Here is a 15,964-nt window from a genome sequence, read left to right on the forward strand (position 1 = left end):
ACCTCTTGGTCTGTGTGAGCAGTAACTCAAAATCCTTCATTTAATGGCCTGGCCTGTGCTCTGATACCATGAACAGGTGAGAAAACAAGGTCTGAGCTGTAAGTTCAGTGTTTGTTGTTTAAAGAAAGATAAGAACCACAAAGGCTCTAATGATTTTTTCCTGCCAGGACTGTTGCAGCTCTTTCAAAGAATGTGCTTTGTGTGCTGCATGCTTTCTCTGAAATGTCCAGTGCATTGAGCAGTGACAGATCTACTCTACTTTTTATTTCCCTAACAGAGATGGTCTTATAAGCAAAGAAGAAATGATGGCTTACTTTCTGAGAGCTAAATCACAGTTCCAGTGTAAAATGGGACCAGGGTTTATTCATAACTTTCAGGAAATGACCTATCTTAAACCAACTTTCTGTGAGCACTGTGCAGGATTTGTAAGTATGTTTTTAATAATAGCATATATTAAAACCAATTTTTACCCTTTAATGTAGATGGGGTGAAACTGGCTCCACACATTGCTAAAGTCCCTTGGCCAAATAATATCTCATGGCATTTAGAAGCACAAAACACATACTCATGTTTTAGCTGTGCTATCCAGTTTTGATTTAGTTTCTGAATACTGGCATTTGTAAGAATTTCTCTTGCGGGGGTGGGGGAAATAAAATTACATTAGTTAAAGGATATTAGAGACTATATGAATGGCTTTACTTGGTTTATCTAAAGTTCTTTAATTTGGCTTGATTTCCTTTGTAAACAAGCTCAAGGGAAAATGGATGTCTGGAACAGAGGATGTAGATGAGGCAAAAGCCACTCTTTCTCAGGAAATTGCACATGGCAACATAGCTATGTTCATAATTCTCCAAATGGCTGTAACAGCCCTAACTTTTTCTCTATTGAATTAACAGATCTAATTGGTAAAGAAATCAAAAAGTGCTTCCAACAGTTGTATACAATAAGAATTTTTAAAATTTATTGTTTGGGGGTCTTTATAATTTGCTTTTCCTCTCAGCCATAACTTACCAGATGCCACTTATTAGAATGTTCTGTACATAGCTGGGAAATTATTGGTTTTGTGGACATTTGTGTTGCTTGTAAACCTCCTCTGAGTTTTCCGCTTCAAACCAAGTATAGTAAAGAAAAAGGAACCTCTATGATAAAAAAGTTACTTTAATGGACACATTCACCTGAAATCAAATGTCCACATTTTTCTCAGCTAAAGCAATAAGGGCAGAGGGCCATGTCCTCTGCTTACATGTGGCTCACATAATAGGGTGTGAACTCAGACCATGTCCCTGCTCTCCTGAACGGATCTGTCTCTGCTATCAGTGGCAAAATCTCCAGCTTTATTCCATGAACTTTTCCACTAGGCAATAATTTCTTCATGGTTGAAAGTAACAGCAATAGCGTTGATAAGTGCAGAAATATGCCTCCTTTCAGACCGGTTCTGATGTTCCTGCTCTTGTCCATGCTCCCATCTTCCACTGGCTTCTTTTGCAACGTGTTAGTCTTGTCCAGATTCTTGTGGTCTCTGTCGCAACTGGTGCCACTGATCAAGGCCATGGTCAAGAGGGAATTCCAGATATTTCTGCTATAGCTGCCAAAGCTTTGGAGGTGACATGGCCAGTGCTGATTCAGGAGTGTGGTGGTGGGCTCTGGAGCTGATAGCTCCAGCAGACCAAAGGGGCAGGGCCAGTCACTGTCCAGAGCCTATAGTGTCAGGCTGCCTGCAGCCTTGGGAACACGTCATTGTGCTCATGTTTGGAAGGCTTCCATAACAAAGCAAGGCCGGAGGACTGCCCTGTAACATCCTTTCCACCAGATATTTTTCTCCTGCATCAATTTGCTAATTGGCCATTGTTGGATTTTTCACGTCTCCCTGATTACACCCAGTGCAAGAATACAAATGAGTAAGGGGTTGTACAGGAAATGGAAATAAGGTCATTTTTCCTGTCAACTCACTGAAGTCATGGGCATTGTTCTGTGGATGAGTTGGACTGACAGGACAGGAACCAACTAAAAATCTGCTGCGTATTTGTTGTGTACTTCAGTGCTGCTCATCTGCAGGTGGAAACCTAATTCAAGCTGATGCACTAATTCACAGTCAAAATAATCTGCGCTGACTGTGCTGCAGGATGAATTGACACGACAGCACAATGCACACAGTTATTAAAACGATGTGAACTTTAAAGGTCAAGTTAAACCTAGTGCCATTAAGCAGCACAAAATTGATATGCCCATGGCCAGTCTCAGTTCCGTCTCACAGCTTGAGTTGCACCACATGGCAGGGTAGGTGACCGGCCATCCCCCTAAGCTTTATGATCTGAATTTGCACATATCCTCTTACCTTGGCTCAAGCCAGCTTTGCAGCAGAGCTGCGTTAGACAGATTCAAAACTTTAGGTCACAATTCATGACATGACACTTCAGCTAAGCTTTCACTGTGGTGTGTAACCACAAGAGTGATGCCAAATTTGAGTAGGAGGAAGGTATAGAGATAAGAAGGTGAGGAAAAATCTCTCTGGTGGGAACAGATCAGAACTTAAATTAAATAAATAACAATCCACATCTTTTACAGTGATTCTGTAAAAGAGACCTGGGAAAATAGGTCATTGCTGCTCTTTCAAGAAGGACTGGGATACTCCACTGTCACTGCCTGACCACAGCAACTGCATTCACTGTGTATTAGCAGGAGAAGAACAAGCAACAGGCTTTCTGTGGACCCTTTCCACTGTTGTCCTTTCTGTTCTTTTGTTCACCATTCTTCCACCTTGTCTAATCTATTTTTGCTTTCCTCAGGACCTCATTTTTCCTTGCAAATTCTTTTGGGCAGTGTATGGGATGTTTTTTTCCCCCAGAATATTTCCATTCTGTTTATTTTACTCTTTCCTTTGTATTCTGAATGTATTCCAGCTCTTCTTTTTGAACCTTTCTTTAATGACCATATTCAGGCCCTGCTCTCTGTGCATGGATTCTTATAAATCTGTTGAGGAGCCACATTCAGTTTCAGCTGCCAGGATGTGCTCACCCTCCTTACTAATGTTTTGAATGAGTTCAGGAAAAATAAACACCACAGTCTCCAGTTTTTTTTCCTTTAATGCTAGAGTTAGAAAAATTGCCCTTTCCTCTCGCTGCCTCTCAGAGTGGAAATGCTTGTTTTTATAATGCCATGGCTATAGATACAGCATTTCTGAGTGTATAGAAAACAATTTGCTAGGGAATTTTCATACTTCCAAGCAATCCTGCTCATGTTGCAATGAAAGCTTCCCAAAAGTGGGACCACACACACTGGCCCTCAGAAGTTCAGCATTTGGTTGTTATGTATGTCAACACAACTTCTGAGGGGAGGCAAAGATGGAATTTAGTGGCTTTTCTGCCTGTTTCATTCTTCAACTGCTGGGGTTTTTTTTAATGGGAAAAGTCAGGTGGGCAAATCAGATTGTTATGGCTAGGTGTGCTGGGAACCAGTATGGGAACTAAGAACCTAATTTTTATCCCCAGTGGTATTTTTGCCTGCTGTGTTTGAAAGTCATAGGTCATTTATGTATCTAGAGAATGGATGTACTCTGGAAAATCTCCTGCATATAACATTAAGTGAGCCTAGAAACAGAATGTGCTCTACTGGTTTCACTAAGCTTGATATGATGGCAATTTTTCATCCATTCCAGGAAGCAAATGTCATCTATGTCTCTCCTCCCCTGGTAGTCCCATTACTACTAGTAAGTAGCAGAAGTAAGGGAGAAGCCACACAAGTCTTATCACAATTAGAGGGGGAGGTCTGCCTAACAGGAAGGGTGTTAAGAGCAGTTGTATCCTGTTTGTGCTTTTGTAGCCATTGGTACTTCCTCATTGTGACCTTGTTTTCCTTCCAGCTTTCTTTTCTGATTCCTTGACGTTCTTTTGTCTTCCTTTGCAGCTCTGGGGTATAATCAAACAAGGCTACAAATGCAAAGGTAAATAAATATTACATGGATTTTTTTTCAGGCTATAGGTGGTGGGTTTTAGCACAAGTCATTCAACCATGCCTTTAACTAAAATGACATATGGTCAACCAAATCTTGCATCTACTCTTGGTATTGTCCATGAACAGTCGCTGCTGGTACACTATGAAGTGTATGTTCTTACTGCATTAGAGAAAATAGCACTGAGTAGGAACGCACAAGTTCTGTGAGCTAAAGATCCAAAGCAGCCACTGACTCCATGAGGTGTCACTTTCTACCAATAAAGACCCTGCATCTTGGAAAACCTGGAAAACACTTGGAAAAAGAGTGTTCTCTTCTAACACCAAGACATCCTGAAATATATCTCCTGAGATTCAGGTCAGGGAAAAGCCTGCTGGCAGTACTGTTTCTCATGTACATCCACGTGCCTGTAATGAAGCCTAACTGGTCTTGCGATAGTGACTGAGCTAGAAACAGAGAAATATTTAATTCCTAGACTGCCCAGCAGATCTCAACACAGAATTTTTTTCCAGACATGCAACTTAAAAAAAATTCCTAGAGCTCTTACGTCCCTCTCCCTTACCTTCATATTGTATTTCTTACGCAATACTCACACCATATTGAGCAGGTCAGACCAAAAAGGACATTTTAGTGGTCCTCATTGGCTTTAAAATCCTGGAACTATTTATTTCTCATACAGCCCACCTCTGGCTGAAGGGCACTGTTGTATCTGCATCTCAATTACTCACAGGGGAACATTCACACTGGGGCTTCATAGTTATATTTGTATGTACTCTTCTCCCTTAGTCCAACTTCAAGAAGGATTAAGAATTCGCAGTATTGTTTTTTAACATACACCGTGTTCCTGTCTCTCTTTCCACCCATGAAACTCTCTTTCAGAGATAAGGATAGGAGAAATGTCAGTGGCTAAATCAACATAAGTAATTCAGCTATTCCTGATCGCTGTCATCTGCATAGCTTCAAAAGGGCTGGTTGCACTCTGTAGTTTTACTAGTAGGATGAGGGAAGGAAGATAAGGTTTTGTCACAGCAACCTGTAAACTCAGCTTGAGATCTGAAAGCTGAGCTCGTCCTGCATCACTGCCCGTAACAACGGCCCAGTGGAGAGTGAGCAAAAGTGGTTCTGTACAGTCAAAATTATAGGCAATGGAGCATGAAAGCAAGAGAGCTGAGCTGCTCACTCAGATCTTAAAGTAGTCAAACATAAGGGGTGCCTGTCCTTTGTTGCAGCAGCTGCCAGCTGTTCCATATGCAGCACTGGAGTGTGGTAGCCATTAAAGACACTTTTGGCCTTTGAGCACAAAGTTGTTGTCTTCTGTTTGAACCTGTGACACTGTGCTCTGACACAGCAGGGAGAGGGAGTTCATCTGTTCAGGTCTGCTGCTTACCCCAGCACTGTGGGTAATGAGATAAAGCTTAACCGTGTGGTCTGCAAGTGACAAAAGAGGTCCTCCACATCAAGAAAGATTTTTATGGTATCTGGGCGGGAGGGCAAAGGGAGTGTTACCTTTAGAAGAGAGAAAATCACAGTTGGACAGGTACTGCTGTATTAGTCATATGAACAAGGTGATGGCAGAAACCAGAACTCTCACCCATCATGCTGGAGCTGCTGCCCTGAGCAAAATGGTTCTTATAGCAGAGTTATAAGCACAGTACTTTGGCAATGGTTCACCAAGAACAAAACTGGCCTATGGAGGAGCAACAGAGAAACAAGGAAGATGGAAATTTTCAAACAACAGAAAGGGACAAAAAGGAGAGAGCGCCTGTGTTTTGGGCACATCCTCCACCCTTTGGCTATTTCTTGCAGATGAAATCCATACTGCCGTCACATTTCAGACAATTGTACCTAGTGATGAGTGTATCTCTAGTGACACAAATCCCAGCAGAGGCTGGGTGTGCAGGCACTCAACCATTTTAATCCAGGTGGATGATACATATCCAGAGAGCTTATTCTGTGCTAATGTTGCTTACTGAGCTACTTAGACTAGTTTTAACCTACAGTAGTCTACACTGACCTCCAGGTGTCCTTCTAGAGGCTCAAGATATGGACACTCGAGTGTCTTCTGATCAGACATGTTTATTATAATGGGCCTGCTGGATCAAATAAAAAACAACCAAACAAATACCCCCCCACCACCACCTTTTTTGGAGATTCATGCAGTAGAGCAGTTTTATGCATAGCATACACATGATCATACCAGTGATTCCACATCTCTTTCTTGAGACTAATTTCTGATTAAAATATCATCCCCCCTCTTCCCTTCTGCTGCCATGTTTCTATTAATGGCTGTCATGAAAATGATCCATTTTTTTTGTAATGCCCTTCACACCAAAGGATCTGTTTCTGTAGCTCCCTTCACACCTTCTGTCAAACTATTTGTTCCTTCAAAGTATCTTCTGGTGTCTGTCTGCTAATAGCCCTAGGGGATTACCAGATAGTTATGGCTTTCCATTTGGTGACTTGACAATTCCTTTGTTTACAGATTGTGGCGCCAACTGTCATAAGCAATGCAGAGACCTGCTTGTGCTGGCATGCAGGAAATTTTCCAGAGGAACCTCAGTAGGCAGTAACCATGGCTCTCTGCCTAGCAGTCCATCTCTGCCTCCAGGTGAGGGCAATTTTGCTAGTATTTTAAACCATTTCTGGAATCCCCTCTAATGGCCAGTGTCCCTGCTGCCATTTTTAATTTTTCCTTTGTATCAACGCCCAGAGTAGCACATGTACTTTCCACTGCACTGTGGCTTGTGTGTAGTGCTTAGAATACAGCATCCCTATCCTCCAAAATGGCACCTCTGTCCCAGCTGAAAAGAAATGAAATTGCACTTCTCGTTATTTGTCACTTAGGATCAAGGAGACATAGGGCACAATTCTAGTGTTGCCTTACCCCTGAGCATACAGATGGTGAGAGAAAAAAATATGTTCGCACAAGGCCAGAAACAGTTTCCAAGCAGCATATGTATATTGCTAATTACACCGCTGCTTCCTATAGTTACCTCCCTGCCCCAGGCTTGAGCTATCCTTTTGTAAAGATCTTGAAGCAGAATATTTCAAATAAAGGATTCCACCCTCTCTTTCAGTCCAAGATGAAGTATTTGAATTTCCCAGTGTTGCTGCAGAACACCAGGACCTTGATGGCAGAGCTATAACTCTAGTCACTGGCTCTTCACGAAAAATCTCAGTGCGGCTGCAGAGGGTGACCACCAGCCAAGCAACACAGACAGAACCACTCTGGCATGAGCCAGGCTGGAACGACTCAGGTTCCCATACTTTCCCCAAAATGAAGTCCAAATTCCATGGAAAAGCTGGGAAGAACAAAGGCTTTGCGAAGTGGGAGAACGAAAAGCCCAGCACACAGGCTGATGTAGAGCTAGAAGCCGAGGCCCCACAACATATACAGGATCACAATGGAATAGAAACCCTGCCAGAAAGCCAAGAATCTGAGGTGAGTTCCAGAAGAAGCCAAGTTTAAAATCTGTTACAGTCTGAAGTCTCATAAGGTTATTTTATAGATTTCAGGATGCTTTTTCATTCAAATTTGTCATTGCTTCTTGCATAAGTTACTGTCAGAAGAATACTGAATCATCCACAGCTACCTATTTTCTTCACTGCAGTGCACATTTACTGTAACACTGTAAGTGGGAGTTTGGTTTTTGGTGTCAGTATGTGCTTTTTAGGAGTTGGGTACTTTTCATTTTGAAAATCATTAAAATAGCCTGGTAGATATGTGGCCAAATTCTGTACTGTTGTACCCTTGCAATGCACAGTTCTGGGGTTCATGTTAGATTCACAACAATTACCATTCTGATAAATATAGGGGTCTAGGATAGGGTAGCATATTAGTCTGATTTCTGTTGTTGTCACCCATAAAGTTTATAATTCCAAAGCCTCAGGTTTTTATTGACCTCTTCTGCCAGCATGTAAATACCTATTTCCTTTTGCTTACAGGATAGCTGATTGCTCACCCTGAGGCACAGAAAACTGAAGATGACAACTGTAATACAGCAAGCATTGGTGGACTGTCATAGACCACATGTGGCCATGAGAAGTGTTCCTATACCTCGTACTTTTAAATCCAACCATTGCCTGTTTTCTTAGCTGAAAGGTGTTATAGAGCACTATTTATTTTCTCATGAGTAAACCATTTGGATGAACATTGCACAGACACAGCAGAATGGATCTCTGCACTCAGTGTTTTCTTTTGTATGACTTCTGTGGAAACTTCCTCTACACGCCAGTGAGGATATATTTGGCCCCCTTTAAGTGTACTGCATCATTTCGGTATGTCTGCCAGCAACAACAATGGTGAGGACAGAAGCCAAGCATCTAAGGTTGTTCAATAACACTCCTTTCCCGAGGCTTGCAATAATTTAAGGAAAGAAGTAGGTGTGTATGTTGATTAAATCTCAAACGAAAACCTTTCACAAAGTCCTCTATACTGAAATTCTTTGCGCACCTGGGGTTTTGAAATTTGACCCTGTTTATGTTGTTACAGTGAATGCATTTGTGTTCAGCATAGTGATACCAGTTACCAGACTAGGGATCCTTCAAACAGGCAGCATGTGGCTGAAAGTGAAGGAATTCCAAGACACTATGTGTTTGTCTGGTTACAGCGCAATAGAGAGGGGTCATCTTGCCAGCACTGGTTATGGTAACATTAGCATGCAATAAACACTTTAGTTTTAAGTGTGTGTGTGTATATATGTGTATGTGATAGTTTTCTCTGGTTAGCAACCTGTACATGTTAAGACTAAATGTACTGAAGAGCAACCTCCAAATTAGCAGTTTGCTAACGTAGGATCTAGCATCTGAATCTATAATGGTCCAGGAAGCAGGTTTGAAGTTGCCTTTTGCAGAAGCATTAAGTTATTGAAGGAGCACAGCCTTCATCTGGAAAAAGAGAGAAAACCAAAATAAAACAGCCCAAAATCAACCCTGAAAGATACATTCCATATTGGCACACGTGTGTTAGTCTTCTTACCCTATCTTCCCACAAAAACAGGGTGGGGGGGCAGAGAGCACACGCTCTGACTAAAGCCACTCAGTTATAAAATGCCCTACAAAATTTATTATACCCTCATCAAGTTATAAGCTTTCAAAACAAGAGAGTAATTTCATAGACTTCCCTAACCAAATCTGACAGCTGCACTCCTCTGTGGTAATTTGACTAAACTGCACTGGGACTACATGATGCCTGCTCAGGTTTGCATCTTGAATCCTGCAGGTTTCATTTGTTTTCCAACACAACCAGTAACAATGGTGGGGAGGAAAAAAGATGTAAAAAAATAACACGCTTTGATTGTTTTAAACTCAAGAGAAATAAGCGCTGCAGGAGTACTGATTTCCAAAGTAGGATGAAGGCCAGAAGCATGCTTCACTCTTACTGTTCTGGGTAAAGAACAAGCATCAGAAAAAATATGGTCTTTATTTCCTGTCATGGGTCAGGTGACAGGTCACAACTGGCTGACCGCACAGCTACCGTTACAGCGCACGGCTTGCACACAATGAAAATTATGTGGTAGAGAATTTGAATAGAGAAATTTGGTTATGATCCAGGCTGTTGATGGATCTGCTAAGATAAGCCTCTTACTGCTTTATAAATGAAATGTTCATGTGCAACTTCATTCTTAACATCACGTAGTTTTGATCAGTGTTTCGTCTGTAGACCTCGGTCCATATCTTGCAGGCTTTTAAAAGTTAGTTGTAGCTCTTGACTTATTGATTTAACCAATAAATCTCTTGCAAGCCTGGTAGCTTCAGTCAGTTAGGCACTTTCCTCAGCAGCAGCTGCAGATCAAGCATAGACTGCGGGCTCATACAATTAATCTTTCTAAAGCAAAATATGGCAGCTTCCAAGGAGAATCACAGAATCATTTAGTTTGGAAAAGACCTCTAAGATCATCGAATCCAATCTTTGACCAATCACCACCCTCCAAACTAGACCATAGCACTAAGTGCCACATCCAGTCCTTTCTTCAACACTTCCAGAGATGGTGACTCCATCAATTCCAATGTTTAACAACCCTGTTCATGAAGAAATTCTTCCTGAATTTCAAGCACCTGCTCCTGCTGGAAACCCTTTGCTTCCGGCATTTAAAGAAGGAGAACACAGAGTGTGTTGCTGACAGTAAGTGTTCATGGCCATTGGAAAACAAGAAAGACACGAGGCAGAAATACAGCTTTTTGTTCACGCACACCACCCGCGCTGCCCAAAAAGGAATAGATTCATCATAGACAATGTAATAACTTATTAAAAAAGCATTCACAGGCTGTTTGCAGCAGAATGCTGATCCCCCAGTTCCACAGCAAGCACCTGAGTAGGGAGAGCTGACAGGGCATGAGCAAATATTTTAAGAAGTTGATATTAGATGTGCTTTTTACCTGTGAGGAGGTCTGAATACATGAAATTAAAAAATCTTTTTCTCTTCTTATTTCAAGTTGGCATCTTTTTCTGAACATGGTAAAGACTTTTCTTCACAAAAACAAGTTTAGGTCCCCAGTTTAGGCAAAGGAACAAAGACTTTCTTGTTCAGCGCCTTTGATTTAACAAAATGCAGAAAGCATCAGCCATCAGTTCCTGCCTCTGCTGGTCCTGGTGAAATCCTGTGTGCTAGAAGTAGAGCAATTCCACGAGTTTGTCCAGTAGAAAGTGCATCATAATGACAAGAGTGCGGGATTAATGAAGTAGCTAAATTCAAATACAATCCCAAATTACACCAGATATTTCCACTCCATCCATTCTCTCTCGTCTCAGGATCTTTTAAGAAACATGAGGGGCAACAGAGGGGTTGTTTAAAAATAAAACAAACAAACACCAAACAACACCACACAGTGGAAAGAAGGAAGACTATGTCAAACTTTATTTACAGGTTAATCTGCAAATGCCGAAGAATACAAACAATACAAGTAGGTGAAAAATGCAAGTGCTTGGATAGACCCTGTAAGAGATTATTTGGCTTTTTGGTCCAAACACAGTAGGACTTTCTGTGCTTGTGTAAAACCTCTGCAAAAGCTCACGTTGCATACAAGGGAGTTTCAGCTTTGCTTCCAACTTTATAGAGCAGCTCTGAGTGCTTCTCAAAGAGTCACAGGGACACCTGGCTCCCTCTGAGTGAAATGCAAAGTCAGGTTTGAACTGCAGCTCTCTCCTCTGTTCTGGATCTCCACAGTCTCACTCTTCTCTGCCCCCTGCAGCCCCCACCCCCCTCTCAGTCTTATCCAGCTTTTAGGCTTTAAAAGAATGAATCCAGCTTTACAAAGAAACATCTTCCTCGACAGAAGCCATCTCCTCAGAGGCACCTTTCTCAGGCAGCTGAAGTCTTGGGCGAGAGGGGAAGAATAAGTTTGTTGATCAGAACTAGTCTGAAACATGGATTTTCCCCATCTGGGAAAGGTGAGCCATTTTCCTTTCAGTACAGAAGATAAGCTGAGCTGCAGTGCAAGTTTAGTTGCCTAAAATTTTCCGAAATTAAACAGCCTGTCACCTCTGTGGACTGTTGTTCAGGGACTCCTCTGTGGAAGCCAAAGTGAAACCATGCCCTATGCAGCCCCAAGGTCTTCCTCATGGGAAGCCTGGAAACCTTTGGCTGACATAGGCTGAGCAGCCACAGGAGGGTCCTTGCAGCCTTGGACACTAGTTCCAGAAGCTTTAGGCATCTGTATTGGAAATAGCTGCATGTGAAGGATCCTGGACACAGGTGGGGGAAAAAAAACCAACAAAAAATCCCAACAAAACAAACAAAAAAACTGAACAGATGGCGGGTAAATGCAGGGAAAAGCACACTGAGACCTCTCCCTGTCTGTGTGACACTAAGAATCTAAGGGGATCCTGATGGAGACCAAGCAGAGGGGGAAGGAAGGAAGGAAGGAAGAAAGGAGATCTGAATGCAAATTTGGAGGAGACAAACAAGGGTTTGTTGTTTCATGATCATTATAGCCAAAAAAAAAAAAAAATCTAATCAAAGTTTGCTTCATTCAGCATCAGCCTGCTAACTGATGGGCCTCCATACAGCACCAAAAATAGCTCCAAGTACTTCTCCAGAGAGTCTTGACAAAAGAGCTGGCCCACCCAAGGTCACCGCAGAAATGGATGTGACTTTGGAAAAAGTTTGAGTTATCACCACTGATCTGAACTGGATTTTCAAAATAAGCATTGAAGCCAACAGGCTAAATTCATTGGAAAATTTGTGTGCTGAACTTTAAAGTGCTGTTTACAGCTGCTGACAATCTGGTCCTAGGAGACAGAAAAGCCATCAGCAAAAGGCTACCGCTGGAGCAGTATGAAATTTAGCCAAAAAGTCTGCTTTTTCCATGAGTTGAGCTAATGCCGGAAAGTTTAAAGAGTCCTTATCACCTTCATCTCTGCTTCACGTGTGAAAAAGTTATGACCTTCCACCTGCCCACAGCACAGGCAGACTCCCTCTTTCTTTGGTTTTACAATAGTGTTTTCCTACTTTTTGTACTTGTTTTTCTCTCCTCTGTTGTGGGAAAGACCCACGTGGACAAGAGGGGAAATTACTGGACAATAAAGGGGAAACAGTGACACTGACAGCACTCAGAGCTGTAAAAAGCATAAAGTAAACACAAAGGAAAAATATTTTTTTCCCTTCTAGCCTTGTTTGTTAAGCCATTAGAGGTGTGACATTTTCGGCCAAAGAGGGGAGAAGGCAATATTTACAGTTGGTAATAGCACTTGTTTTTTCAGTTTGTGTCCCTTTGAAAAGGCATAACCTGAACCAAGCAAGCACATGAGTATTTTTGAGCCTACAGAGGGGAAACACCTCGGTGTACTACTCTCCAGTCACAACACTGGTCTGACTCTAACCTAAGGGCATGCTAGGAGGCTGATAAAGCAAACTTAGCAAGAGCCAGCTTGTTTGGGACTGCTAAATCAAGCCTAACACCTTAAAAATACATAGATACTTCTGTACCATTCCGTTGTCCAGGGAAATCAGAAGGTCAGAGAGGAAGCAGAATCACAAGTTTGACAGTCTTTAGCAGCAACACCTGGACTCTACTGTAGTCCTAAATACGGCAGAACTAAGAATAAATCATGTGCAATGAGCAGATATTTCAGAGTGCTTGTTTGCTGGTCTTTGTTAACCTAATGGGGAGCTGAATTAACTTCCAGTAACCTAAGAACTGACATGAGCCTTTTGGACACCCCAAAGAATCATCAGGTCTCAGTGAGAATCCTCTTACTCCCCACTCCACTCTTCCCACTTCAGCAGTTTAATTTTCATTTCCTAGGTGCATAACCTCTTACAGGGATTACTCTTATGCCACAGGACTTCTCAAGCTCCAACCACTTCTCATAATTATCTACTGACATGAATCTCGCTTCCCTTCTTTCCAGTCCTATCTTAGATACTTGACTGATAAGCATTTAAGTTCTAATTAAGCCAGAGGTTGGTTAAGGCACTTGCCAGTTTCATCAATTCAGATGCAAACAGTTTAATGGAGACAGAAAGTCAAGGCAGGTTACCCACATGCTCTGGCTGAGAAATCTAAGCAGTATCTTGAGGAGCCTCTCTGGAGCCATCAGCCATCACGGCACATCATCATGGAGCTGCACACTTCAGGGCTTTGGCTAGGAAAGTAGAGGAATCTCATCAAGCTACATATTACAAGCCAACTAAAGATAAAACTACTTAGGGAACAGCTACAGGCCAAAAGGCTTTCTGGGGTGAGTGATATATGGTGCAAGCTCAACTTGATCCACTTTCCCTTGCTGAGGTACTGCTGTGCACATAGTAAGGAATAAATTCTTATCCATTCCTTAGACCTGCAAGGAAAACCCAACTGTGACCACAATGAATATGGATCATGGTATTCTAGGTCCCATACTATTACACCTGATGTGGGAAGCAAGTGTATCCTCTGCTCCTAATAGTTATGTCACTATACAGTGACAACTTTTGAGAGAGGGTGATACTAATAGAGGCAATGGAAGGGCAATGCAAGTGAAGCCTTTAGGAAACAAAAACTGCTAAAGAAAAACAGCAGATGGAAGAAACAGAACAAGATGCCTACAGCTTGTGGAAGAAGAGTGGTAAGAACAGAACACTAAAAGAACGAACACTGTTCCCCCTGTATAAATGCTTGTTTACTTAATTGCCTTCTTTATCTGCTGGAGTTCTGCTTCTGATCATGATGCACAATGAAATCAAGCTTGTATATCCAATCCACCACAGCCTAATAATCTCTACAACCCATCTCTCCTCTCCCAGCTTCTATTTAAGAGATTTCTTCTAGTGCAGCAGGAATCATGTTTGGAAAACAGTAAATATCAGAGTATCATACAGGCAATAACAAAGCAGTGACTGTTTTCTTTCATTAATCAAAGCTGCTCTCTCCACATATACAAAGCTTGTTTTCTCTGGGGAACAAAGAAGTCACAGCACACTAGGAGGAAACAATAGAGTAAGGAAAAACAACAACAGCTGGCAGAAGCAAAGTGTTTTTTTTCCTGTTGGAAAAGTAAAGCCTCATGTTTTGCCGCCTTCTGATTTTTATTAGTTTTTTAACTTTCCCCCTCAAATAGCATAAAGCAGTATTCGGCTTACCCTAAGTCCTGGAAGAGGGAGGAGAAGCAACATATTTTGATGAGAAAAAAAGCTATCTAGAATGAGGAAGGGGAAGCTCTATGCTCCCACCCCAGTATCATGTCACAATGTGCAAAGGTGAGACTGTTCACCGCAGCAACAGTCATAGCCTTGCAGAGGAACTGGCAGCTCTGGCACAGAAAGAAATCTCTGAAGGTGTTGATGCCACTCTACTAGGGGCTCTCTGAAGAGCCTCCAGGGTTCCCTCTTGCTAGGAACAAGCTTACAGCACTCTAATGCAATGACAGAAAACACCAGCCTATTTGCAGTGAGAAGCGTGAAGAAAAGCAGAAGCTCTAACCTTGAAGATATTACATTTCCAGCAGAAGGCCCTTTAACTCTGTTAGTCTTTCTGCATTTACCAGTCCAGGACTGACCCAGCTGTAGGAACCTTAATTGTTAAAAAAGCCCACTAATTATTTTTGCATGAATTCAGCTAGCCACCAGCTAATGCTCACAAGGTATTACTCTTCCACAAGGAAGATACCTTCTTGGAGCATGCTGCTGTAAGAAACCATGAACATCTTTGTGAAGCAGCAACGTTCACTTTTAGCTCATAATTTGAACGGTATTACACAGAGATAAATCTAGATCAGTGATCCTCAAAGACCTAGATTCAATATAGAAATCTTTTCCCTTGTCAGGCTTGTTAAACTTGTTTGAAACACTAAAGGAGAAGAGACATTAAGTCAGATTCCCAAGTGCCATTCACAGAGACCTTTGCCTCCAACCCGTGAATCACTAGCAGCATCTAGTGGCCTCAATAAATTAAACAGATTTTCAGGTTGACCGTGGAATGAAATACAGGCAAATCAGTTCTAAGCAATGTTTATCAGCTTATTTACACAATTATCTTAAGTTACAGCAACACCAGCTTTACACAGATTCCCTCAAATACTTGTGCAATTACTGTAAGCCAAGGAACTCCTCCTGTCTGCATCAATCTGGATTTAGCCCCAAGGACATGTCAGGTAGACTCTGCTGTCAGCACAACCTCTGCTACAGTGATCTGAGCACAGTAGCAGGAACCTACCTTTCCACAAGGCTGGTGAGCATCAGGAGAGTTCCCAGAAGCAGCATACCACATTCACATGGCATGCAGGAGCATAACCTGGGAGAGAGATGCTCACAAAGTCTAAGAATAACTTTACACATCAAGAGACAGTACTACATGCTGCTACTCCAGTTCAGAGGGAGGAACAGAACAAAACTCAGAGCAATTGAAAATCAGTTCCTCCCATCTGCTCTTGTTCTGACAGCTTCTCAAAGGACAGAATGTACAGTACAGCTGGGACAACTACAAAATCTAAAATAGATTAAAATGTAAAAAGATGAAGCAGACAAATCCCCATGAATTTCCAGCAACTGTAGTAACTGCTTCTTACTACATCAAGGAAGAGAAACTAAAGCAAAG

General features: G+C 42.0%; 1 protein-coding gene across 3 annotated transcripts in view; it reads left to right on the plus strand.

The window, feature by feature from the left end:
• Positions 1-8,606, plus strand: part of RASGRP3 (RAS guanyl releasing protein 3) — a 59,190-nt gene extending 50,584 nt beyond the window's left edge. For all 3 annotated transcript variants that reach the window (XM_017806848.1, XM_017806849.1, XM_017806847.1), the window contains 5 exons: positions 278-425; positions 3,904-3,940; positions 6,432-6,557; positions 7,027-7,391; positions 7,895-8,606. In XM_017806848.1, the coding sequence (XP_017662337.1) occupies positions 278-425; positions 3,904-3,940; positions 6,432-6,557; positions 7,027-7,391; positions 7,895-7,903 (685 nt within the window). In that variant the 3' untranslated portion in view covers positions 7,904-8,606. The remainder of the gene's footprint in view (positions 1-277; positions 426-3,903; positions 3,941-6,431; positions 6,558-7,026; positions 7,392-7,894) is intronic.
• Positions 8,607-15,964: the final 7,358 nt, after the last annotated feature.

Source organism: Lepidothrix coronata, unplaced genomic scaffold (assembly GCF_001604755.1).
Source record: "Lepidothrix coronata isolate B3197 unplaced genomic scaffold, Lepidothrix_coronata-1.0 Scaffold16, whole genome shotgun sequence".
Classification (NCBI taxonomy): Eukaryota; Metazoa; Chordata; class Aves; order Passeriformes; family Pipridae; genus Lepidothrix; species Lepidothrix coronata.